Source organism: Puccinia triticina, chromosome 10A (genome assembly GCF_026914185.1).
Source record: "Puccinia triticina chromosome 10A, complete sequence".
Classification (NCBI taxonomy): domain Eukaryota; kingdom Fungi; phylum Basidiomycota; class Pucciniomycetes; order Pucciniales; family Pucciniaceae; genus Puccinia; species Puccinia triticina.
Genome location: NC_070567.1, coordinates 2,863,005 through 2,889,973, shown reverse-complemented (window position 1 = coordinate 2,889,973; position 26,969 = coordinate 2,863,005). Strand labels below are relative to the sequence as shown.

At 45.9% G+C, this 26,969-nt stretch overlaps 3 protein-coding genes across 3 annotated transcripts; 1 reads left to right on the top strand and 2 right to left on the bottom strand.

Moving 5' to 3' along the window:
• Window positions 1–4,667: 4,667 nt before the first annotated feature.
• PtA15_10A276 (uncharacterized protein) lies at window positions 4,668–5,780 on the bottom strand (the record flags this gene model as incomplete). The annotated part of the gene is made up of 2 exons (XM_053160435.1): window positions 4,668–4,770; window positions 5,437–5,780. 2 exons carry the CDS (start codon window positions 5,778–5,780, stop codon window positions 4,668–4,670), a joined length of 447 nt encoding a protein of 148 aa, XP_053024410.1.
• Window positions 5,781–10,213: 4,433 nt separating this feature from the next.
• Window positions 10,214–11,761, top strand: PtA15_10A275 (uncharacterized protein; the record flags this gene model as incomplete). Its single annotated transcript, XM_053160434.1, has 6 exons — window positions 10,214–10,340; window positions 10,410–10,669; window positions 10,770–10,892; window positions 10,953–11,014; window positions 11,077–11,667; window positions 11,749–11,761. The coding sequence occupies 6 exons, from the start codon at window positions 10,214–10,216 to the stop codon at window positions 11,759–11,761; spliced, it is 1,176 nt and encodes a 391-aa protein (XP_053024409.1).
• A 7,872-nt stretch (window positions 11,762–19,633) lies between these two features.
• On the bottom strand, window positions 19,634–19,967 carry PtA15_10A274 (uncharacterized protein; the record flags this gene model as incomplete). The annotated part of the gene is made up of 2 exons (XM_053160433.1): window positions 19,634–19,852; window positions 19,926–19,967. 2 exons carry the CDS (start codon window positions 19,965–19,967, stop codon window positions 19,634–19,636), a joined length of 261 nt encoding a protein of 86 aa, XP_053024408.1.
• Between the last annotated feature and the right edge of the window lie 7,002 nt (window positions 19,968–26,969).

Below are 26,969 nucleotides of genomic sequence, written 5' to 3'. Positions count from 1 at the left end.
CGGACTACACACGTGGACTGGTAGCAGCGGCGCGTCAGCAGGTGAGCCACGGCAGCTGAAGCGGGTGGAACCGGCGCGGAGGCGGTGGTGAGAGACTGACTGGTGGGGGCTAGACAGAGGACGGTTGGAGGGCAAGCATTGGAGAGGAGCGGAGTCTGGGACAATGACGTGCAGAAGCGGGCGGAGCTGAAGGACCAGTGCAGGAAAGTTTTGGATCTGCGGGATCAGGTGGGAACGGTGAGGCGTGTGGAGGCTCACGGTTTCTCTTCTCTTTTCCTTATTTTATTATCCTACCATCTTACGGATTACTCATTATTGTACTTACACTTATGGACGTAATAGAGTATTAGGAGAGTTTTATGTGACCTTATCTTTACTTACGGAGCTACTTGCCAATTCTGTGCTTTCAGAGTGCGGAGCTTTATTCACTTGCGGATTATTACGCTATATATCAGGCTCAGAGAGGAGCGCTGAAGGCTAGCGGATAGTAGCAGTGCGGAGCCGAGTCACCAATAATCACACAGCCCGGTCACATATATCTTTGAAGAGGGCGGTTAGCGGAAATTTCTACCAACATACCAGCTCTTATTCTCACAACGCATGTGGGGTGTACTCTCTCATCATCATCTCGCTCTACAAGACCCTTGGTCCAATGGTAGTGAATTATATTTATTTACTTGGAACTTGGAAGGTGACTGGACCGCTGGGGAGGTCACCAAGGTCCAAGCTGAAAGCCTAACTTGCCACTGCCTGCCCCGCACCATGTCTCCACTGCCTCGCCCGTGGCCAGTCTCTACTGCCGCCACTCATTCAGCCTTTCTTCCTGCCCAGATCAGGCCTCCCCTATGTACGTATCACCTCAGCGCAAACGCTCAGCACACCCATCTGAATACCATGACAATCTCTCCTGAATATTGCATGAAAAAAACAAAACAGTTGGCCACTGCGTTCCCCATCCAGTATGGCCAATGAAGGGTCCAGGACTCCAGCGGTTCTCATCAGTGTGTTTGTGGTCATGGGGCTGGCCAAGCCCTAAACTGTCCAAGTACACCACGGGACGGGTTTCTGGGAAACCGCCCCATCGAATGGACGCTACAAGGCAAAAGCATAACTTGGATGGTTTCAAAAAGTGTCCCAGTGCCGCTTTGCTGGCCAAAGCTTCATTTGGATGCCCACAAAATAGCATCCATTGGACACTCTCCTCCAGGAGTGTCCAATGGATGCTTTTCACACAAATGTGCGCTCCAACAATTGGACACTCCAGCCGGAGTGTCCAATGGACACCAAAAAAGTTGCCCAGCAGACACTCTTGGCTGAGAGTGTCCAATGAACACAAGAAAAACTGTGCATCAGACACACTTGATTCATGAGGCTGTCCAATGGAAACCAAAACAAAACCTCCTTGGACGCCCTTGATCAAGAGTGTCCAATAGACTGTTGGACAGCAAAGGGGTATTGTGGGTTGCAGTCTTTATGTGATAAAGTTGGGCAAGATTGCAGGACTTGTCTACTTGGTGTCAGCTGGCTACTATGGCAGAGCCACCATGACATAAAAATATAAAAAGCAGTGTTACATATGAAAGAGACATTATTACTCTTACGTATGTAAAACTACGCAAAAACATTAAATACATATATGAATAATTAATTAGCTTTGTGTAATTAATAATTGAAATATTATGAAAGATTCTGAATCTACAGGTAAAATAACCTAGGGTACCTCACTTACACGCACCCTTAAATATTATCCCTTCCTTGTGTAAACTAACTTCAAAGTTTAAGCAAGTGCATCAGATGCCGTGTGAATGCACTTGGATGCTTATATACCTAAATACATATGTTTACACCCAGTTTCAGTGATAAAACTGAGGTGTTGTGTACAGTTTAGAAGATGGCTTTATTTGTTGCGTGGCGCACCCAAGCCTGCGTGATCTGTTGCCTGGAGCTCAAGCCCGCGCGCATGGTGCACATATATGCATACACTACAAACATTTATTATTTTGCCCAAAAAAGAAATAAAAGTCAACATGAAAAAAATGAAACCAAAATTTCACTCAGGGGAACAAACTGAGCATGCTGAGCCAAAAAAATAAAATGTCCCAAACTGAGCAAAAATCATTGGAAAATGTTTTGGGATTGTTTTTTTTCACGGGCCTGGAGCGGGCTTGAGCGGGCCTTGAGCGGGCCTGAGACAAGCCTGCCCCAAAAGCACATTGGGTCAGTATTAAAGGTGTTTTGCCTTGCCCTGGGAGCTGCTGGGTCTTTTGATGGGCCCAAAATCTCAACATGGGCTTTTGGTGGTCTAGAAGTATCAACCCGGGCCACTGAATAGCCCATGGGCCTTGGAATTCCTAAAAAGCCCACCATGAGCCCCCACATAGCTAATGGGCTCTTGATGGCCCATGAAGATCCGTATGGGCCAAAAGATACTTCCATCATGTGATCCCATGGGCTTTTTGCCTCCTTTCTGGGCCACAAAAAGCCCATGGGGAGCGTTTTGGACCACCAAAAGCCCATGGGGAGCGTTCTGGACCACCAAAAGCCCATGAGGATATCTGTTGGCCCATGGAGATCTTCATGGGCCACCAAAAGCCCATGAGGGCATCTGTTGGCCCATGGAGATCTTCATGGGCTACCAAGAGCCCATTAGCTATGTGGGGGCTCATGGTGGGCTTTCTGGGAATTCAAAGGCCCATGGGCTTTTCAGTGGCCCGGGTTGATACTTCCAGACCACCAAAAGCCCATGTTGAGATTTTGGGCCCATCAAAAGCCCCAGAAGCTCCCAAAAACTCCTTTAATACTGACCCAATGTGCTTTTGGTGTAGGCCCATCTCAGGCCCACTCCAGGCCCACTCCAGGCCCACTCAAGCCTGCTCCAGGCCCGCCAGGCCCGTGAAAAAAAAACCACCCCAAAACATTTTCCAATGATTTTTGCTCAGTTTGGGACATTTTATTTTTTTGGCTCAGCATGCTCAGTTTGTTCCCCTGAGTGAAATTCTGGTTTCATTTTTTTCATGTTGACTTTTATTTCTTTTTTGGGCAAAATAATAAGTGTTTGTAGTGATAATGCATGAACAAGCCCGCAAACAAAGCACTTGGGCTGCCAGTAAGTAAGAACTAGAGGCCAAGGCGGCTGCGCCGCTGCAAAATTTAGGGCCCATTGCCACTCCCACCTAATCTCATCTAATTCCAATACTTCAATAAACACAGCTGTGCTCAATCCATAATGCAACACATTCTCCCACATCTTTGGGAAACTGCTTCCTTCCACACCCTTCCACCATGGCAGCTCTTGCTATAGATTCCACATCAGGCCTGTGTATGGATTATCAGATGTATAACTCCTAGTTTCTACCTTGTGATTCAATCAAAAGGGAAACTGATACAATAAAATATTGTACCAATTATGAGTATTGTATCACGTTTTTAATACAAACTAGAGGCCAAGGCGGCTTCGCCGCTGCAGGGCCTAAAGCCACTCAACCTCTGCTAGCTCACAATTGGAACAAATTCTTTGCAAGCCCCACCAAACCACCTCAGAACCCTCAATGCTTGCCATGCCAACAACACAAAGCCTTGGCTGGCAGTTTTTCCATTGCTCTCTGTTTCTTGCTGGGGGAGGAATGACCTATAGCCGCAAGGGACTCTGTGAAGTTTGCTTGTCATTGAAGCTGCTCTTAGTCTTTGTCTCCACATTTACAAAATCCCCCTTTTTCTCTCTCTTTCTCTCACTCTTGTCTTTGTCACATAAGATTATTATTAATGATACACTTGCACTTACAGACCAATGACATGTTATCTTCTTGAATACAAGAAAAAATAAAGATCTATCTAATTTTTCCTCTTGTGGATTATGGTTGAGCATGGCCCCCTAAGGATAAAAATACAAAATCACAAAGGGGAAAAGAGGTAAGCAAATGAGGGGCGACATAAGCAAGAAGATAATGTGGTTGGAGATTAGACATAAGCAGGGTCCCTGGTAGACTGAACAGGGAATATTGTTGTGGTTTGGAATGATGATTGTATTCAGCATGAGAAACACCCACCTCAGAGCTACATGCTATAGGTTCTAGTGAGCGGAAGTGTAACCCAGCAGGACGTCTTCTGGTGGATAGCTTAGCACTTTTCAAAAAGTTGTTCATAAAGGCCCTAAAATGGGCTCCAAAGTTTTTTTTAAAAATTATAATGTGAGCCTCCCTATTACATTACACATGATGGCACTATTTGTGTGTTACTGCTAACAATAATGACCCCAAAAGTAACAGTGAGTAGCTAATTGACAAAAAAAACTCAGATATTGTAAAGTAAAGTAACTACCCACCATTGATTTACCACAGTCATTTTCACATCCTAAGCAGCAGCCCTTGCTCATTCCAGCAGAATCACAAATGCTTAACTGATCCCAAGCAAGAAATATTTGAAGGACATTAAGAACAGTGACACTTTCACTTGTCTACAGATTTAGAGGGAGGGGCGGGGGTGATCATACATACATGTGTGCCGGTTGATGCAAACAAAGATTAACGAAAAAATGTATGAACAGATGTACAGTAGAAAGAATGAGGAAGGCAAGAAATTCTATGAACGATGAAGAAGACGACACTAAACACAATCTTGAGGGACAAATTGAAGAAAAAAAAACTAACAGCTAAGAAATAGAAAGTAGTTTACTTCGAAAGACGACATTGCATGAGCCGCTTTTTCTTTTCCAGCTCGTGTTGTCTCAGACGTTCCTCCTCTCGCTGATCCTCAAGTTTTGCCAATCGAGCTCTGTGGGTGAGAAAAATAAATACAGACAGTGTCAATTTCATTGCAATTAAGACAAGATGAGAAAGCTGAAAATTGTGAAACTCCATAAAATGTTATGTGTCCTATGGGAGTTGAACCCATGTCTCTTATATCCATGTCAAGTGTACTAACCACTGTACTAAGGACGTTTGGATATGAATGGCTGCAGGTGGGTGAATGAACATCCACTGGTGTCACATGAAGATCCCTAATTGAGGGTAAGACCTGTAAATGACAGGTCATGAATGAGTGACACCAGCAGGTATGATAAAGCTAAGAGTAGCAGAACCACAACCTGACAGCCCCCCGTGCTATGAAAGGGGTTTATCATACCAAGACTCCATAATATCCTAGGTATCACGCGGTAGCGCTGGGCTCATAACCTGTGAAACTCCATAAAATATTATGTGTCCTATGGGAGTTGAACCCATGTCTCTTATATCCATGTCAAGTGTACTAACCACTGTACTAAGGACGCTTGGATATGAATAGCTGCAGGTGGGTCAATGAACATCCACTGGTGTCACATGAAGATCCCTAATTGAGGGGAAGACCCGTAAATGACAGGTCATGAATGAGTGACACCAGCAGGTATGATAAAGCTAAGAGTAGCAGAACCACAACCTGACAAAAATAAAGATTACTGACGCTCGGCCTTCTTCTTCAAGGACATCATCCACATCAGCCTCCATATCATCTTCTTCATCGCTGAAGATCGGTTTCGCGGTATACTGCCTCCGATCTTTACCCATGATCTTCCAAATCTCATCCCTTACCGAGGGGGCCACAACTGCGCCATGATCAGAAATGCCATTGGTTTCATCAGAATAATCATCTTCATCATCTGAGACAGTTGCGCCCTGTCTACGACTGCTGCTGTGTGAGCCTGCTCTTGCTTTAGGAACAGTTCGTGGGCCGTTTGGTTTGGTATCCTTAGGAAGACTTATTGATAGTTGAGTACGTTTGGACGACGGAGTAGGCAAGCCGTTCATTGCCTTCTTCTTGCCAGCCAAGACGACTTCAGATCCAGCTCGGGGATTCTTGTCAGCGACCCTCAGTGTTGAACTGCTCGCAGCGGATTTGAAGGGTATGGGAATTCGTTTTTTGGTAAAGTATGAATCAATTTAGGATGATTGCGAATCTCTGGTGCCCTGAGTCCTTGCTTCGACTTTCTTCCGTTTCATATCTTGTTCAATTTCTTCAATGGTCCGTCGGTCCCTATTTGTTAGACTCAAAGGCTTTTTTTTCACTTGGGTTGAAGGTTTGCTCTATCCGTTGACGAGCGGGGATGGCTGTAGGAGTTCCTGATGCTCTGTTGGAGCTGTTGCAAGAAGGGTTCCCTCTGCTTTACCCTTAGAGGCAGATTGGTTGCGCTGAGGGGCATTGGCGGAAGGGCGGGAAGGTGCGGGTTTTTTGTGAGCTGAGACCGGTTCACCAAAAAGTTTCGCGCGTGATTTCGCCTGCTTTTCCTGACGCTCAATTCAACGTTTTTCTTCAGGATCCAGATCGAGGTTTGCGGGGGTTGAGTTAGATGGACGAGCGATGGAACGATGACAAGGGCTCGGAGATGATGAGTTGCTTCACAGCGTCCCTCGCCTTGGGACCGCGGAAACCAACAGCATCCAGGGGACAGAAAACCAGGGACGTCGGCCGAGGCCCCGGATGTCCACGAGCACGCTCTTTGTCCTTCCTGCCTTTCGCTAGCCGGTCGGGGTCTGAAAATAAAGCGTGGCCAATGGCAACGATGTAGCTCACAAAGAACTCTATTGATATGTTTGACTGATGCAAACAACCAAGAGTGTAACCGGTCAGAAATTCAAGGGATGGCGGCAGGAGCGTGGCGGTGGCATTATTGCCAAGGCGCCGCGGAGGTCAGAGGTACGGCGGTGTGGCGGTGGCGTAGTTGTCAAGGTATGATGAATGTTGTAGTTGAGCGCACTGGTGGATTGTGAGGGCAGTCGTGCCCGATTATCTATAAAATAGGGATCTCTCCTGCTTGTGTGTGCCCCTCCCAGGGCGTCCTCTGCCGCTGTACTTCCAGCGTGCGGTTCTCCCTCAACCCCCTCCGCTGTTGCACTTGCACAGTTTGAGGGGCTCTACTCGGTGGCCCCCCTTTGCATAATGCCTTCAATGCGGCGCGCTGGGGGTCATCCTCTCACCATTTTTTAACCCTGCTAGACAGGGATGGATGGTGGGCCATGGTGAATCAGCTTGCTGATGTTAGGTGGCTGGGTGCAGATTATTGCTCTGTTTTTGGTTGTTGTAATATTGTGGTTTTTTTGTTGATTTTGGGATTTGTAGGGGGAAAACCCTTCATTTTTTTTTCCTGGAGGTTGTAAAGGGGAAACCCTTGATTTTGTTTTTGTGATTTTTGAAGATTTGTAGGGGAAACCCTTGAAGTTTTGTTTTGTGATTCAGAGGGTTTAATAAACTTGGATAAACAGGTAGTGGATTTCCTTTATCAGCTTAGCAATACAAAACACCTGGATTGTATAGCTTGCCACAATACACAAATATCTTTGATCTTGCATTTTAAATAACCACCAATCCATTTGACAAAGGTGGGTCACATACTACACTGTGCTAAATGACCACATTGCACAAGCATAGTTGCCTTTGCCACAGCTCTCATTTTCTGTGATTTTGGCCTGACTTTAGCAGTGCTACACCTATCAGGAGCATTTGATTGCTTTTTCAACTTGAAAATTGAAGTAATGCAGCACAGCAGTCATTTTTTCTGCAGGAAATGGTGAGCTGAGTGCAACACTGCTCAAAGCTGGGACAAAATATTACATTCCGTTCCAGTGGTTTTATTTGCTTTCAATAGATTTTTCTGTTACAATAGCTGTTTAACACAGAACTGCTGCTAGGTTTTCTGGCTGGAAATGTTAGCAATATCACAAAAATGCTAACAGATGACACATTTCATGCTCAGTTCTAGCAGAGTTACACTATTGCTGCACTTAGAGTAGGATGACCAGTTTGGCTTGTGATATGAGTGTTATGAGCTGCACCTGTCATAAAATCTACTCACACCTTGTAGAGAGATCAAGAGAAAGAGAGAGAGAATGCATAGGACAACTGCGGAGACAGGGCACAGCAGAATATATATTGAAATTTGACACTGATAGAGGCACACATCCCCTCCCCTCTCTGTCCAGTCCGCGCACTTCCAAGATGAGAGAAACTATACACACATATATATACAAGAGAGAGAGAGAGAGAGAGAGAGACGGACGACGTCGTTTTGGGGAGATAATGAAGAGGAGACGGGGAGCGAGAATGTCCCGAGCGATCTCGGGCGCAGCAGAAGCCAAGGCTACGCGAGAACGGCCTCCTCCTCGTCTCGAGGCGCAAGGCGCCTGTTAGGTCCAATGCAGGCGCGCGTGGACGACGGCCCAGCGTTTGATCCCGCCTCTGATGGGCTACCACGAGGCCCCGGGCGGCTACAAGCAAACGCCGACACCGTCAGCCCCGCTGTGCCGTCGGAAAGGTTATAGATGTTAGATTATGAATACCCCGGATTTGATTATGAATATGCAGCAAGAATATTCAATTCTCACCAGCATCTGAAAAAGTACCGGTCGCAACCCTAACCGCGTTTTTCCACCGTCATCAAAAGAATTCTTCCCCGCGGCCAACCTTGCTGGTCTTTTCCTCACGCGTTTACATCATATTACTCGTGAGGAAGAGACTAGTAAGCAGAATCAACTTTCCATAACATCATCAAGATTGGATCACCCAAACTAACCGCACGCTTTCCTCATCCCCTTTCTACTCCTCTCATTCCGTTTCCCTTTCCAACATAGATTCATATCTCTCTTGCGCGCGTCCCTCACTATCATCATCAACGATAAAAATCAAACATAAATAACTCCTGCGTAATCGCAGGTATGCCCTTCTTATTCTTTCAATTATGTATTTAACATTGATCTAACACTTGTTCTCTATCTTGTTATTCTTTTCAATCTTCTCTTTCAGGTGTGTTGCTGGGTTCTTAAGTCTTGTCAGGTCGTCACCGTTTGCTCAGATTCAAACGTCATCATACTAGGTGTGTTGCTGGGTTCTTAAGTCTTGTCAGGTCGTCACCGTTTGCTCAGATTCAAACGTCATCATACTAGGTGCTCTTCGTCCTATCTCAAAATTTACAATAGAGAGAAATATATGTATGCGTGGAGCGGGTGTGACGAGGCGTGTTTTGGGGCCGCTGTAGGGCCAGCCATGGTGGTCACGGGCAGATGAGGAGCCGGGTTGTCGTCATCGGAGGAGGGGGAGGAGGGGAGCAGAAGGGCGCGGGGGTCCAGCTTGGATCGAGAGGTGTGTGACCCCTCGATGGCCGGTCCGACCAGTCATCGGGAGGTGAGAGTGCGGAGTCCCCTCAATGACCGGCACAGACCGGTCATCGAGAGCTATGACTCCCCTCGATGACTGGCACAGACCAGTCATCGGAGAGGAGGAGTGAACCTGATCGATGCCGGTCTGTACCGGTTGTCGAGAGGTGTGAGCCCAATACCACTACAGACTGACATCAAGACATCGAGAGGAGATGGAGACCTCGGGGAGGACGCCTCCCAGCAAGTGGGGACACAATTGAACTATAACTCACAGCTCCAAGTTCCTCGGATCCAGAACATGTCTGGATGACCCTGACACTACGAAAAAAACTCGAGAAACTGGTGTCAGTTGACATGCCAGATCCAGGCTGATACAATGCCACATACCTGAGTTTGTCCAGCTTTATTCCTGGTTGAGTCCATGTATTTTTGTGGGTTAGCTCAGGCTAAGCAGTATGTTGAGACTCTGCTTAGCCACACCAGCCACCACACTAACTTTGGGCACAGTTAGTGTTGAGCTGCTCAGCGGGCACAGCAGTAGCACCTAAGTGCATACAAGCGCCCTTTCAAGCGGGAGGCACCCCTCCCTCCGACAGACAAGGCCACATACACCCACCCACATGGACCAGGAGGAACCCCTCCCGGTCAACAACATAACGCAACCGGGAGGAATCCCTCCCGGTCAACAACTTAACACAGCAGTCGACCGGGCGGAATCCCTCCCGGTCGACAGTTATATACAATTGTCACTGTGACAAATCGGGAAAACACGAGCATCAATAATCCTGATCCTATGTATGTACCTGTCCAGGATGCTCCAGGCGGCCAACTTACTAGCCAAGTTCCAGGCTCCAATCAGCTCCTTCGTTATCCACGATCACTCTCAATCGGTCTGCTGTACTTATCAACAGTTGCAATGTAGGATGCAGCACTATTATTCACCAGAGTCTGAGAGGTGCCTTGTAAACATCCCAGTTTTTGACTGGACAAATGATGTGCAGAACCAGATCACACCGGAAGTTTGGACTGCAGTTGATTCTTGTTGGATGTTTCTTGGACAAGAGAGTTGATCTGGTGGAGTATGACGTTTGATGAGGTCATCAGGCTGGCTGGAGTGTTTCGGCGGAGTAGCCTGCCCATCCGACCACCCAGCTACCCCACGAACCACCATCCATCGACATGGCCATCAGGAAGGATACCAAACCAAGCCCAACAGCAGTAAGCGATCAGCTCTCAAACCACCATCCACTCTACACACGTTGACCTGCTGCTTTGATAATACCCCAGTGGCGGCAGTTCACCTTCTTCCACTCCTACCCGCTCCACTCCTCATCAGACTCGGAAACCCACCCGAACTGCTCAGCCAGCCGCACTCAATTGCTGCCATCGAGGCCGGATTCAACTCCACCATCCTCGCCCATCTCGACGGCCGGATCTCCCTGCTCGACCCCTCCATTGACCTGCTCCGCTCCTGGCCTGCCTTCCCCGGTGGCAGAACCCTGCTCGTCATACCAACCTCAATCAAGGATGTACTCATATCAATAGGCGTCCGTCCTTGTTTGTCATCTCCTGTTCAGCTCAGCAACCATCCTTCCACCGATCCCATCACATCCTCAGCCTAACTAAAACTGCCCCAATCCCTCGTAGGAAGAAGCCAGTAACAGTGTCCCCATCCTCAAGATCTGGAACCTGCGTCACGGGGATAATCAATCTTCTGCACCTCAACTACTTGGTTTCTCAAAAATCCAAAACGGGAATTGCCCTCATCCAGTCAGTCCTACTATCTTCTTCCAAAAAAAGAAAAGGGTCTGATCTCCACAAAAAAACCAGGTAACAACCTGGCACCCTCTCTCAACCTGTCTTATCTTGCCGTTGGCTTGGCCGATGGTACCGTCCTCCTCTATCGAAATCTTGACCAAGCACTTGTCTAGGCCGCCTCTGTTACGCACATCAGTCGCCCGCCTCCTGTGCTACCCAAACCAAAGATAATCTATACCTCCCCAGAACCAATCACCGGGCTGGCCTTCCGATCACCCAAACCAAGCGCCAGCCAACCATACTTCTCCAACCCGGATTTGCCAGAGCCTGCTCTGAAGCCGTCCAGCACCCATCGCCACGCATGTCTCTTTATTGTCACGACTGCCAAAGTGCTCTGTTTTTTTTTTACCTTGGGTCATGGCGCTGGCTCTGGTGCAGAGTTGATTGTGATGGATGATCTGGGCGGCTCGATAGGCCGCAGCGAGATGATGGACAACGGGGACCTGTTCCTGGCCGACGACTCGGCCTTGTACGTCTATGGCCCCGAGGGCCGGGGCGCCTGTCTGGCCTACGAGGGCCCCAAGGCGAGGCTCAACAGTCGCGGCCACTACCTCGTCATCACCTCCCCCCAAGCTCAGCCTGCCTCAAAAACAATGTCGAACAGACCAGAGTCATCGTCTTTGATCTCCAAAATTGTTTCATCACTTATAATGCTTTGTTCCGTGGTACTGTCTTACATATATAGGCCGAGTGGGGGGAGCTTTATGTACTCACTTCAGCTGCTGAGGTTTGTTCTCTTTTCGGGGGAGGGGGGGCTTGTTTAATGGGATCGCGCCTAATACTTTCTTCTAAAATGAATCAATTACAGGTTACTAGACTAGTTGAAAGACCTCTGTCAGAAAAGCTGTTGATACTCTACCACAAAGATATGTATGTTTTGGCAACTAATGTTGCCAAAGTGGATCCCAGTGAGCTGTTGAAAATCTACCGAAGGTTTGGCGATTATCGAAGGCGCTGTTCAACAGTACATCAACACTATTGGGACTGTCCCGCCTAGTATAGTAGTCCGAAAGGTGAGAACATTTTTCCTGTCTCAGGTCGTTGTCCGAGGCAAGACTGATTTATTTGTGTTACTCTGGCGTAGTTCTTGGCCGCTCAAAGGATATCAAACCTGATGCCTTACTTGCAAGAACTACACGCAAGAGGGGTAGCTAATTCAGATCAAACGGCTCGATTGCTCAAGTAAAGTCACACCTCTCTCCCTCGATAAACTCTATAAGAGAAATAAGCTGATTGGGATTGATTTGTAATGTCAAAGTTGCTATACGAAGCTCAAGGACCACGCAAAACTAGATGATTTTATCAAAGCGAACGAGCGTGCATCCAGGGAGGGATTCCTCCCAGTGACAGTTGTATATAACTGTTGACCGGGAGGGATTCCGCCCAGTCGACTGCTGTGTTAAGTTGTTGACCGGGAGGGATTCCTCCCGGTTGCGTTATGTTGTTGACCGGGAGGGGTTCCTCCTGGTCCATGTGGGTGGGTGTATGTGGCCTTGTCTGTCGGAGGGAGGGGTGCCTCCCGCTTGAAAGGGCGCTTGTATGCACTTAGGTGCTACTGCTGTGCCCGCTGAGCAGCTCAACACTAACTGTGCCCAAAGTTAGTGTGGTGGCTGGTGTGGCTAAGCAGAGTCTCAACATACTGCTTAGCCTAAACTGCCAAGCAACTTCCAAAAAATTCCAGGGGGGATTCATTTTGTATGAGGCTTGTTTAAAGGGAGAATGAACTCGAGTATGCCGCATGTCAACTGACAGTGGTTTCTCGAGTTTTTTTCATAGTGTGACGGGTCATCTTGAGGATTCAAGCTCTCAAGCTGACCTGTAAACACTCAGATGAGTGTGTACAGGCCTGTACAGGCCGCAGGGCCCTGACAACCAAGTTGTCAAGTTTTGGTTTGGAGGATGTCAGGGCCCAGGGTGTGTGAGCTTGGTCGGATACTTAAAGGGCTGGGGGGGAAGCTGTTTGTCCCCCCAGGGGATCTGGTTTCTTCCACCCCCTCCCTGAAGGCCCCCTATTTCATTTGAGTAGGCCCCTTCTTGATTTCAAAAAACAAAAATTCCAAACCCAAACAAAACTTTAACAATTTAAAATTTAAACTCACACAAAACAAGAAAATTCAAACTTTGAACTCACACAACACAAAAACATTTAAACTTTGAACTCACACAAAACAAAAAATTTTGAACACAATCAAAACACACAAAAACAATAATTTAAACTCAAACAAACCATAAACCCTGTACTGAAAAAAAAAACTTAAACTTTTCAAACTTAAGGAACAAAAATTTCAAACTTTTAATTTCTTCTGCCTGCAATTTCAATGAAATGCAACATGAACCCATGAAGTCAGTTTCTGTGAAACTGTGGTTTTAATAAACTTGGATGGGCCAGGATATGCCTCAATAGGAATATTACATGTGATACTTGTACTATACACATGTAATTAACTACTAATGAATGATGTAATTACCACGTCATTTAATATAAACCTCTTACGCGTGATTCTGGACTAGAACAACACGTATAGCGTGTGCAGGAGAGACTAGAAAGCGCCCTAGATCCCCTCTAAGCCTCACTTCATATAAATTACAACTGTAGTAAATGATTAGAAGAGGTCAAATGAACTGGAGCATTCAACAAGCGCCTCCAGAAACTTTATGAAGCACTGCTTGCACGTGTACAAGTGCACAGAAGCTGGTTCTAGTACCTTCTGTGGCACATTTCCAAGGACAGAACCCCCAAATCAGCCCCTATGACGTGTAAAGCATGTGTAAAAACACGCAGAACCTCTGTAAATGGTCCTTGGCAACCCTTGTATCCAAGCCCCAAGGTTTCACAACCCACAGCGCCTTCTAGCGCAACCAAATTGCCTCAGAATGCGCCCACAAGTGTTCCCCTGTCCCCTGGGCGCCCCTGGAGGCCTGCCTAGGCTCTAAAAAGGGCTCTTTTCTCCGCCCAAAAGGAGATTCCCCAGCCTTATGTTACCTATTAGAATTTTACCCGCCTTCAACAGCCTCAATAGCCTCTGATTTGCCAGGTAAAAACCTACTTTTGTGATCTTTAGCCCTAATTTTCCGCCCTGAAGCTGTCCAGTGTCCACCCTGCCCTCAAGATTACCTTTTCTGAGCGCCTTCAACTGCCCAACTTCACGCCTGAAGAACCTTAAGTGACTCCAGTGTCTTATACTAGTAAGTTAAGCCCCTTCTCTTGAGATTCTCTGCCATTCCTTGCTGGGATTTAAACCACCCCTGTTTACAGGCCCCAGTGCTAAACTGGTACCTAAATCCTCTGCTTTATCAAAATAACTTTGAGGGATTAAACACCCCTGATTTATCAGGCTCCTCATAATTTTATTAATATAATTGGCCCTTTTTGCCCTATTTTCTACGCCATAATTCCCAACAATTACGTTGGAATTATCCCTTATACTTTTTTCTTAGAGTTTTACACTCTAATATCTTGCTTTGCACCACATGTAGCTAGAAGTTTACAGTCCTCGGCATCACGTAGGCTGACACTTGGTGTAGTCGGGAGAGCAAGGGTCCCTAGGCTGGTCATGTGCGGCGGGTTGCATGTTCAACCTCATCTCAAGCAATGACGTATGCCGGCTGGCTGTGATGGCTCATTTTTTCATGCCCACTGGAGTGTGGCTGGCCGTGATGGCTCATTTTTTCATGCCCACTGGAGTGTGGAGCCAAAGAGTTTTTAGCTCTACAGCCTGCTCTACAGTCTCAAATATCTGGTTTCAAGGTTGGGAATGTCTCATTAAGTTTATGTAGACTAACTGGTGTGCTCAATGGGAGAAATTCCCCTGTTGATCCTCAAAGCTTAGCCAGATTCAGGACCGGCCATCCATCAGAAACATGTCAAGGTTAGTAGTAAAATTACCCCTGAACCTGACTGGGCCAGCTTGGAATGCATGTGGCAATAAAGGCACTTACTTAGGCTGTCCTAGGACATTTAATTCTGGATGGCCAGGAGTTGGCCACCAAAGAAGAGGATAAAAAAGATAAACTTTACCCATTGAGGAGTGAAAAGACATAATAAGGAAGTGCCATTGCATTGCTAGACAACAGTAATTGATCAGGCTAATGAAAATTACTCTTGCTGAGAAATAATAGGGCCCAGCTTTGGATCAGAAAGCCAAGGGGGAAAAATGGCTCCTTGAATTAAGGAAGAGAAGATCACAACCCACAATTGATTCAGAAGCACTATAGCCTGTGGGTATAGCTATGAGCAGACTATGTAGAATAAGGTCAAGTTGTGGGAGCAATGAAATTTTTGAAAGCAATTGAATAAAAAGAAAAGAATAATGTGAAATCCCATTTGGGCATGATCACATTGATTTTTTCTTTGCTTAGGGCACCCAGATCTAGAGTGAAATGAATCATCTGATATTCAAAGATATATTCCCTTGATTTTATTTTTCTTATGGCAACATGAAGAAGAAACCAAATTTCTGTGTGAAAATTGGGGATGAAGTAGCAAGTGGAAAAACACCATGTTTCATCAAATACAAAAAAAATCCAGGGAGATTTTTTTTAACTTTCATCTTGATCAGCCATTTTAGAAAAACTTGTGCAACTGATAAATGTAGATCCTGATACAATAAACCAAGTATTGAGCATCACATATTTACTCTGGTATTGGGGGGCTAAATAATTTTATTTCTTTCTTAGAATTTTTTATAGTGTTCAAATATTTGAACAAAACATTCTTTTCATTCCCATCTAATTCTTCTGTAAAGAATTGTTTTGATTTATTGTTGGCTATTTCAGGTGATAGACTTGATAAATGATGTATTTCCACAAAAAATGCAATCTTGTAGCGAACACCATTATGTAAAGTTTTTCCACCTTCAGTTAAAGAATCCCAGCCAGTATTTTTAATCCATTCTTCAAGTGGTGTATCCACAAATGAACTTAAATCTTCATAGGATATACTTTCTGTTTTCAATAAGGGTCAGATTCAAGAGTCATTATTACACACTGTCTATTGTCAGAGGAGTGGGATCATGAGCATAGGTTGCCACTTGACTGACCACTGTTTTCCAAATCAGATTCATTGGATAACTCATCTTTAAATGGTCAGAAATCAAGTGTCAGTGATCTTCCTGGTATGTGTAAAAGAAGTGCATGGAATTTGATGTAAGAAAATAACCTTTGAATGGAGTTTTGAAGTCCTCAGAAGCTAAAGAAGAAAATTTCATCAAAAATATTTACCATTCATCATCAACTCAGGTCTCATCACAGATATAAAATTTTGGTACCAAAGTACATAAGAAAGGTGACATACAGCATATTTTTTCTTGTTTTCCATCATCTAATAAATCAGAATGGAAAAAAAAAATCAAAAATCAAATTTGAAACAAGCATGTCAAACAAGGGCCTGAGAGAATTCATACATACAAGCTACTTCACCAATTTCTGATCCTTCTCTTGCATGAAAAAGTTCTTCAATATTATCAAGACAGGTCCTCTTTACAAAGGTGTTTGAGAGTGAAATGGTGTGGGTTGAAATTCTCTGGTAGTTTATGATCTGGATGGCAACTAAGATCTTTGTTATCAACATGTTTATAAATTCTCAGCCTGTGATGTGTTTTTTTTGGTTGCAATCAATTAATTTAATGCTGGGAAGTATGTGGTCAAAGATGGGAAGGTGAGGAGATCCAAACTGCTGAAAAACAGTGCTATTTATAATTTTAGAAGCCTGCACTCCTTCGCTGGTACAAGCAAACTTGTGTTGCAGTGCTTGTCTGCAGAAAAATGTTTACTTTCCATGAAACTATGGCACATTGTTCAGAGAAAAAAAAATATTAAACTTAAAGTAATCTCAATGAACAGTAAATATCTCACAAAGAGCTTGCGTTTCATATTCAACAAAGCTTTTTCCCCAAGTGTTTTACTTTTACATGACAAGAGAGTTAACCTGGAAAAAATACATGTTTTGTACATGTCTGCGTTTCACGGCGTGGCTGGGGAGCTTTCAGGTTTTCCTAGTTCCTGCGGATTTATTTTGATACAAGTGTCTGGCTGTACAGAACCAGTTTGACAATGCGGTTCATACTTTCATTTTTTCCTTGTCCTTGCGCGTCGGAAAATTCTGTTTGATAAATATAAGATTTTTGTGGTACAATCATGTGGTTATCCCTGGTTAACCTGACTATGTATGGACTTGCAAGTCTGGAGTGTGGACAGGTACCACAGTTTCAAAACAGGTTTGCAACAAGGCTCATGGATTTTCCAAGAAACACCCCAATCCAGCCAGTTTCAGTTCTCAATTCGGCACTAATTTCAATTTTGACTAGGGCTGGACCCCAAAGATGGGGTGGATGGGTATACCCGGATATCTGACCCGAAGGGTCGGGGGCCGGCAGTGCTCTCTTCAAAAAATACCCTTTGGGTATTCTTGGGTATAAAAGTTGGGACACTCTGCTGATCTCACGGGGACCGACGGGTATTTGGTCTCAGGGGTTGAGCACACCGGCCTTGCGCCTTGCAGCGGCGCAAGGACGGTGTGCTCAACTTTTTGCGCCATCTGGCCGCCCAAGGCGCGGCATGAATAGGCATCTGGGTGCTCACACCTGATGCCAAAGCCCTGGGGAAGTTGTCTCAGGCATAAACATCCCGAAGTCCGATAAATACGCGTAAGAGACCGGGTACCCGCAGGTATACCCTATAGTTCTGGGGTATATCCGCCGGTACCCGCCGCGAAAAATACCCGCCTCTACCCGTCTACCCGACCCGTTATCCGCGGGTATTCCCACGGGAGCAAAACCTCTGGTTTTACTCCTTGGGTATTACCACGGCAGGGCTGGAGGCTCTCGGGTATCACCCCGGGTCCAGCCCTAATTTTGACTGTGAAGCAGGAACACCTATTTGATACAGCCCCCCCCCCCTCCAGATGATTCTATTTCCCTCCCATTTTCACTTCGGTCCCACCATTGAAAGAACCTCCTGCATTTGATGAGGTCCTTCCATCCTCAAATCACTGGTTAGATATGATTTCTGCAATGAATGTTGCACCAAAACTGGTTTCCTAGTAATTGAGATTGCATGGTGGTTCAGTTACGGGTCTGAAGTTTGGATATTAGAATTCTGAAAATTTTGGAATATTTTGGCACAACTCTAACTTTAATAAAATTAGAAACCAGATTTAAAAGCAAGGTTTGGGCGGGCAAGTAAAAAAAGACCTACATGATATATCTATGACTCCTTTTCCATTGTTTTTTGAAACTGCTTAGGCATTGGTAATTAGGTTATAGGTGCGCATTATGGATTTCATAAAACTGAGAACATCAGAATTGGGTCCACAGGTTTACTTTGCGCACTAAGGAAAACCTGTTCCACATGGAAATTTCTGTTGACTTGATGTCTCTTGCCGTCAAGCCCCCCTCCTTCCACGCTACAAGCTGGGCAAAAGAACACTCTGGTGGGGGCCTGTATAGGAAATATGTTGCTGCTGCACACTCAAAGTTTGGCAGTAGTGCCATCTTTAGCAGTAAAATTGGCTGTGTGAGGAGAATAATTTTTTGAAAAATCAATAACCTGTTGCCTTCCTTACTTGAAGCTTCTGTACCTTGTGCCTACAATTTGTCAAATAATATTTGCTAGATACAATATCCAAGTATATTAAAGCTTCAGGTTCATAGAAAAAAAATTCAAGGGTTCCCCCTACAAAATGCACAATTCCAAAAAAAAAAAATCATGGGTTTCCCCTTTTACAGTTCTGCAGGACAAAATTTGAGGTCCTTCACACTAGAATAATGCAAACAAGCCAAACTATTTACATATAACAGTAGAAACCGCACGCTGCAACCAACCACCTAGCGCAGCAAGCTGACGCACCGTGGCCCAACGCCCATCCCTGTCTAGCAGGGTCGAAAAGCGTTGGGTTGAAGACCCCCAGCCCTCAAGCACAAGGGGGGCCCACGAATAATCCCCGCCGGACCGCGCAAATGCAACAGCGGACGGGGGTGAGGCAACCCCCCGCTGGAAATACAGCGGGAAATTGCCTGAGGTGACATAAACTGAACCTAAGCCCTCTACTTATACCCGACACCACCAACCACTGTTTGCTTCAAACCAAATTCCTCACGACTCAATCCCTACCCCCTCGGCGCCGCAATTCTATGACAACCGTCGGCCCATTGCACTTCAACCAGCCAACGCAACCCTTACAAAACCCTTACAACGGCCGCTGGGTAAGCCACCTCCTCACCTCGTCTCTGACTAATGACGATCAGCTCACAGCATAATCGTAATCCTGCCGCAGTCGACATCTTGATCCATCTTAACAATGAAACAATAAAGCCGCACCCTTCCGCACGGACTCCCCCTTTTAGCCCCATGATTCCCACAAACCACAATCGTGTTCGTCACCCAAGTCGCATATGCACTTCTTGCAGTAGGAACCCTACCAACCCAGTCGCTAAATAACGATTGAATCAATTCTGACCTTCGACACAACGCACGCTGCGCGGATGTTACAGTACCCAAGGCCGAGCCAAGATTATGTGCGACCCGCTCCGCAACACGACTTTGCCCTTACCTCCAATCCTAACGACCTCCACGTCACGAGGTGTTAGACCCTTAGCCTGCCGCGGCCCGCTGCTGCAGAAACTCAACCGCTCCGCAACACGACTTTGCCCTTACCTCCAATCCTAACGACCTCCACGTCACGAGGCGTTAGACCCTTAGCCTGCCGCGGCCCGCTGCTGCAGAAACTCAACCAGCCGAGCCTGGTTCCTGTCGTGATAATATTGGCCTGGGGGGTTTTTGGGGAGTTGATGAGGGGTCGCGGCGGGGGATGTTGGTTTAATGGGTAGGGGTTGGGGTTTGACATACATTGGCACATTGGTCTTAAGCCACGCGGTGAGAGGTAGCGTCGATGAATCAGGTATTGTTGGGGGTGACTGTTGGCGCCCGTCATTGGTAGATTGCGCCAGTCGCGTCGGCCTGGGTCTCGATGGTTCGCCGTGGCCGAACCTGGGCGGCGTGGCGCGTCTCACTGGGCGGGGCGGGGGTCATGGGGCCTTGGCGCAGGACAGGTGCTGGTGGGGGGGTGGAAGTGGGGTGGGCCGGGCGACCGGTGGGCAGGTGGGGTGCTGATGCACGGTAACCTGCTCGGTTCGTGCCTTTTTGCCGCCGGCAGATAGGGGGGGTTACCGGAGTCGCCCAAGGGGTGGGGACGACAAGGAGGGGCTGCCGCACGGGGCGGACCTGCAGCAGCGGAGCCGCTTGGCCTCTAGTATATGAAGAAAACCCAGTTTTATAATGCAGACAGAGTTTGCAGGTTCAGCTGGACTTTAACCAGCTTGCCAAGAGGAATACATACCTCCAGAAGAGCTGGAATTTGAGCAGCTTGCGGAGAGGAATACTGTTGGGTTTTCACTTCCTTCTGCCTCTTTTCCTTCCCAGACCCTGTTGACTACATCATCTCATCTTATGCTCTCTCACCAGTTTGTTTCCTTTTAGTAATGGTCATGCTCTCTCTTGCCGTACTAGTCTTGTGACTTAGTTCCCTGCCTAGATTAGCTGATTAGCTTTCCATTCTACTGTGTTCTCTTGTGCGTGTGCTCTGTGTGTGATTGTTTGTATGTCACCTGTCTGTTCAACCTGACATTCCATCAGGTTCTTTCCTCTTCTATTCATATTCATTTTGCTTATCACAACCACAACTTGATGCATTGTACGTAGTCTACTTATACATAGCCTAGTCCAAGCAATCAAGCTGCATCGGTTCTTTTCTCTACTTTTTTTCCGCGCCTCCTATCCGAGCCGATCCGGTGAGCTTCCCCTCCTCGCTGTCCCATCTCGAGCCCAAATGCTCATCTCTCTGCTTTATTTCGTGCTGCGGTCTTCTCGTGAAATCCCTTCAAATACAACCTCCTGGCGATCTGGAGTTTAACCAGCTCTCCGAGAGGAATGCATACCTCTCGGCGAGCTGAATTTGTAAACCAGCTCGCCGAGGGTATTCTTCCCGAAGAGCTGGTCATCAAAGTCCAGCTCGCCAAAAGGTATGTATTCCTCTCGGCGAGCTGGATCTCACCGAGAGGTATGTATACCTCTTGGCAAGCTGGTCAAAGTCCATCTCGCCGGGAGGTATGTATCTCTCTTAGCGAGCTGGTCAAAGTCCAGCTCTCCGGGAGGTACACCTTCCTCTTGGCAAGCTGGACCTTGGGGAATCGGCGTCCCCAGTCCTGTACGCCAAGTATGCAGGTGTGCGGGACTGAGGACCAGGTTTCTTGGTGTACAGTCAACATTGGTACCCCCAAAAGCTCATTCCAGAAGGCCAACCCACAAACTTGAAGTCATTAGGATTCAAGAATGAGTGTGTAAAATTACTTCAGAAGAATGAATATAAAAAAATAAAAAGTATTTGGAACACCAAAAAATTTACAAAATTCCTTGCATTGAATGATGATTTAAATCTTCAATACTATTCCAAAAAAATAATGAACAATCCAAGTTTATTAAATCCTCTGAATCACAAAACAAAAATTTACGGACTTACTTCGCGCACTGCAAAAAGCTCTTCGCGCACTGTGCAGTGCGCGAAGTTTGCAAACACTTCGCGCACTGCGCGTGAAGGGCGCAACTTTTTCAAATTATTTCTTGACCAATCAATAGACAAGCTTATTATTGTCCTCTGTGAATTTATTTGGAGTTTTTTGAAGCTTCCTTGTATGTTTAAAAATCCCACCAATAAAAAAAACAAGTACAGCCATTTGGGGACCTGGAATTCATATTCCCACAGGCCAAAAAATCCAAATAATTTATTGAATCATATTAAATATGTATTTAAAAGTTTTAGAACTTTTTGGCCACTTTGTACAAGGACAAGGCTTTCAAAAACCAGTAACTTTTTCTCAAGATATGCCAAAATGCGCCAGTAAGTGGTGAACTTTCCTAATTTTTGAAAGCCTTATTCTTGCACAAAGTGGCCAAAAAGTTCTAAAAAGTTTGAACTCATATGTATCATGATTCACTAAATTATTTGGATTTTTTGACTGGTGGGAATATGGATTCCAGGTCCCCAAGTGACTGTACTTGTTTTTTTTATTGGTGGGATTTTTAAGCATACAAGGAAGCTTCAAAAAACTCCAAATAAATTCACAGAGGACAATAATAAGCTTGTCTATTGATTGGTCAGAAAATAATTTGAAAAAGTTGCGCCCTTCACGCGCAGTGCGCGAAGTGTTTGCAAACTTCGCGCACTGCACAGTGCGCGAAGAGCTTTTCGCAGTGCGCGAAGTAAGTCCAAAAATTTAAGGGTTTCCCCTACAAATCTCCAAAAATCACAAAAAAAAAAAAATCAAGGGTTTCCCCTCTACAACTTTCAGAAAAAAAACCTGAAGGGTTTTTGCTCTACAAATTCCAAAATAAACAAAAAACACAATTTTACAGCAAACAAAAATACAACAAAATAAACTGCAATCAGCCACCTAAAATCAGAAAGCTGATGCACCAAGGCCCACCCTCCATCACTGTCTAGCAGGGTTAAAAAATTGTGAGATGACCCCCATTGCCCCGCATTGAAGGCATTATGCAAAGGGGGGCCAACAAGTTTAGCCCCTCAAACTGCGCAAGTGCAACAGCGGAGGGGGTGAGAACAAACCACATGCTGGAAGTAAAGCGGCAGAGGATGCTTGGGGGTAAAAAAAACATGATCCCCTGGTTTATATACCCATTGGACTCATCCACCCAGCACTTGCCTTCTCTCACCCACTCTCGCCCAACTCCACCCTGGATGCTACAGCCTGGTCAACAACGCCACCTCCACATCAAGAGATCCTACCCTTCAATCCCTGCTCCATGCTCCCCATTTCCTAGACACTGGCAATGAACAACAAGACTTATCTGTTTTACTGGTTACTCCGTCCCCTGCGCCAATCTCACCAGTTCTCACAACCAGAAATCCCCACAAAGCTCCAGGGGGTTGCGGGTCAAGCCAGTGATTCTCCGCCTTCCCGGTGTGCTTGATGTCTTCAGCGGCATGGCTGTCAAGGCCACATTCATCAATGCTCTTGTGGGTAAGGGTGCACATCTGGTGGCCATCTTGGAAGTCCATGGCGAAACCTATTTGGCTTGTTAAGTCCACCTCTGTCTCCTCCCTCCACCCGCCAACTCCTTATTCATAATCTCTCCTGACATCTCTGTACAGACCAAAATGCAGGCACATGTAATAAGTGCTTTGGCGAATACATGGACCTCAATGGGACCGTTGGCCCCCCGCAATCTGGCCAGTAAATCAAACTGGTCAACATGCCAGACATGAAAGCAGGTCTGTCCTTGCCATCTACCCATGGAAATCCTGGGGTTACAACACAGCACTGATTGTTGGCACACTCTGTCTGTCTGACCAGTATTTCACGACCAACACACCATATCCCCTGGGCATGATATGTGTGCTTTGATTTATCCAATACCATGAACAAAGCTTTGGCCATCAACGTTCATCTGACCAACCCGCACGTGGTATTCATGAGCTTGTGTGAAGTCAAGATCAGGGAGCTGAAATTCTTGTAAAGATACAAAGTGTTTGTTACTCTATGTTGTAAGTCTTTTATGGTTATTATTCAGCCAGTAGTAGTAGAATTGATTGAGTTTAACTTATAACTAGACAACTGAACACGGAAACAACGACATTGTAGACTAATCAAGCACTAAGAACAAAAAAGCTTTAACTCCTCCTGTGTTTACTTGATTTTAGTCCTCCTGAAACAACTTGGTTTTTCTTGTCTTGAACAAGCTGTATTGCTGCTTCTTGATCACTAGGGCCTTCCAGAGTCTTGATCTTCTTGCGACTGGTTTTGATAGACTCAACTTGGTTGAAAGCGGGAAAGCCAAGAAAAAGAAAAATGTTTATCCTGAGTGCGCGAGCTTGAAGTATCCAGCTTCCACGAGTACAATGCATATTGCATACGCATGTGATATTGAATTACTATCAACAATTCTAGCTCCCCAATAAGGATGAACTCTTGATCTTGCCCCGGAGCATTATCCTACACTTGCCTTGCCAAATCTCCATCAACTGCTTTGTGCTGAGACAACTATCACAAAAGAGGCCGGGAGGGTAGATTGGGTTCAAGGACCGGTACAGAGACATTGGAAACGGTACCTCAATCTATGAACAAGGAAGTACAAGATTTCTTCATCACCAGAGCTTGGGTGCTCAACAACTTTCAACAATTCTTGGACAACCTCACATTCTTAGAAGTCCATTTTGATTGTTTTTTTCTCTGGCCCGTCCAGCCTCTTGATACTGAACTTACTCTTCTTTCCTTTCTATTTCAGGTCGGGAATCTGTTGAACCATTCTTGCGGATTTCCCCAGATCAGCTGTATTACACCATGAAAAACCTGAGGGGACTAGGTGGTAGGTGACCTGAAGCTAACTCCAACCATACAGTTATGGAAAAGTAGTAGAGCCCCCTGATGATGCCAAAGGCGCCCTTGTTATTCAAGGGGAGTGATGCTGGAGTACCACTGGAATTTCAGCATATTCTACTGACTGTCACCTGACACCTATTCACATCAATTTTTTCATGGTGTTAAGAGCTTGTTGTTGGGGGACTGGATTGAGTGTACAAGATGGGGGAGAGTCTCCATCAACAAATCAAGGAATCTGACAATGTCTGTTCTTTCAAATCATGGCTTCTTCCAACAGTGCAAGAGCTACACTACAAAAAGTGGCAGCGTAGCGGTTTTAGCCTTGCTTTGCTAAGCTTTTCACCAGGGAAGAAAGTGTGGCACTCTCTAGAGAGTGCCCAACCATGACTTTCTTCTGGAACCCTGTGGTATATCAACTGTGGCTCCATGAGTAACTCATGCAAGTGTCAATGATGTTGTTGTTTTGGGAGCAAGCCAATCTCATCTGTAACTTCACCTGCGGCTATTTAAATGTTCACCCTTTGGATTGCTGGTTCACCCTGGCAACCTAATGACACCCAAGCAAGCTGAAATTTTGGAGACGAGTCGTGAGATGAGCATCTTTCTCAATCTATGTTCCTGAAGCTAGTAATGCCCACGGAACCTGTTTCCTACTTGGTAGTCATAAACACCATTTCTGGTCCCCAGAGACTCACACACAAATTGTCAAGGCTACCTGGCGGATCAGACTGAGAGACCTGTTAGCATTCATTCTTTCAAGATGACATTGACACACTACCAGTGGCACAAGCTGAACTGAGGCACTGCCAAATAAGTGGCACAGCTGGACCATGTTTGCACACTCTACTCTACTGAAATTCTCCTTGTCTAAATTCAGCTTTTTGGGCCTTACGTGTCCACCAATGACATATTGTCATGAGGAGTCCTTCAAACTCGTTGTAGCATGTTTCAATCCTGTTCATTGGCACCTAGGAAGCCCTAGATTTTGAGCTGGTTAGGTTAACCACCATAATTGCATGAGTATCAACCTCCAACTTGGGCCGGATTTTGTACCAGACCAGCCAGATACCAGTTCCACTTGTCTCCCCATCTGTCTGCCCTGTTTGGGTGGGAGTTGCTGTGATGGAGTGGGTTAGATTTCAATACAGATGAAGAATAAATACTCCTGCCACTGCCAAGCAAATTGCAAGTTTCACTCCTGGAGGTTTACAGTGGCGGGAAGAATGATTGTTTTGTGATGGCAGCATGGAATGAGCACACCTGAACTCCCCAACTTGTTCTGCCTTGAAGGCACATGGAATGTCCTTGAGCATTGGGTTATGTGCTAATTGTTGTCCTTTTGAACCACATTTCATGGGATCAAGTAGAAGGCTTCTTGTGCCTCTGTTGTAGGTTGAATCTTTCCCGGGTTTACTCCTTGTTCCAGAGTGGATGACATGAATTTCTCTAAGGGCACAGAAACATTTTTCAACGATGAAGTCAAACTCGGGGGAAGAAGTTGCTCCTGAAATCTGACAGACTCAGCAGGCGCAATCATGTAACTCACGTCTCACACTACACAGGCACCTGGCACAGATTTACTAATTTTGGATGAAGCACAATGGTGAAAAATGATGTTGCCAATTGGGCACAAAGAGGCACATCCTTTCATGCAGGATGGTGCCCGAGAAGCGGTGTGTGCTTGAACACCCAACAGAGTTATGCCAGTTTAAAGAAAGTGGTTTATTTCCGGAATTTAGAATGGGTATCAAATGCATGGAAATTTGACCTTGAGACCGCACTTTCTATCAGCTTGGCCTGCTTGACCAATTATCTCAGAGTCACAGCATGTAAATTCCCAACATCATCTAGGAGTGTCTGCCCAGACCTGTGGTGTAATGCTCCCTGCAGCTGTCCCTCTAGACAAGTAAACTGCCACCACAGGGTAAGCTGAATTCTACAACAAAGTCTCTTGCACATCACATGAACAGCTAATTTGCGCAATGTTTCACTCATGTGTGTTTTCCTGCTTGAAATCCAGCATGAAAAAGGGAGGCCAGACCTGCATGCCTTTCACAGAATACTCACAACCATCCCAAAATGCTTTCAGTCTCATGGGCAACACAAATTGCCAATCTCAGATATGTTCCCTCTTTGGGACCACCTGGGACCAGTGTCTACTCCCAGACATACTATGCCTGAAGTCAAAATTGGTGGCAGTGGCACAAACAATGGCACCCCTGAAGTGAGGCACATTAGTGGGTATTGTATGGTGCACTAAATCAAGACTACCCGCTTTAAGGTGGTGTTGAAACCGTTGTGCAAAACCTGTGGCACAGCTGAGAGAGCATTTATTGGGTATCAGGGGGGGTGAGAATTTAACTCACGGCTGAAGGTATGGCAGACTCCTGTTCCATGATGGTCTACTGAATGTCATGGGGCAGTGTGTGGTCCCAGCTAGAAATTTTCATAGCGTGCTCCTGGACCCCTACTCTGCTTATTCAGTTAATAAACAGTCAAAGAATTCCCAAAAAGGGTGATTGAACTTTCTTGTAATTGTGGCGCTTCAGAATGATGAAAACAGTCACGACAGGGATGTGAGGTGTGCAGGAGGCAGGGGGATGCTCACTCACCTATTGATCCAATATGCCCCTCAGGA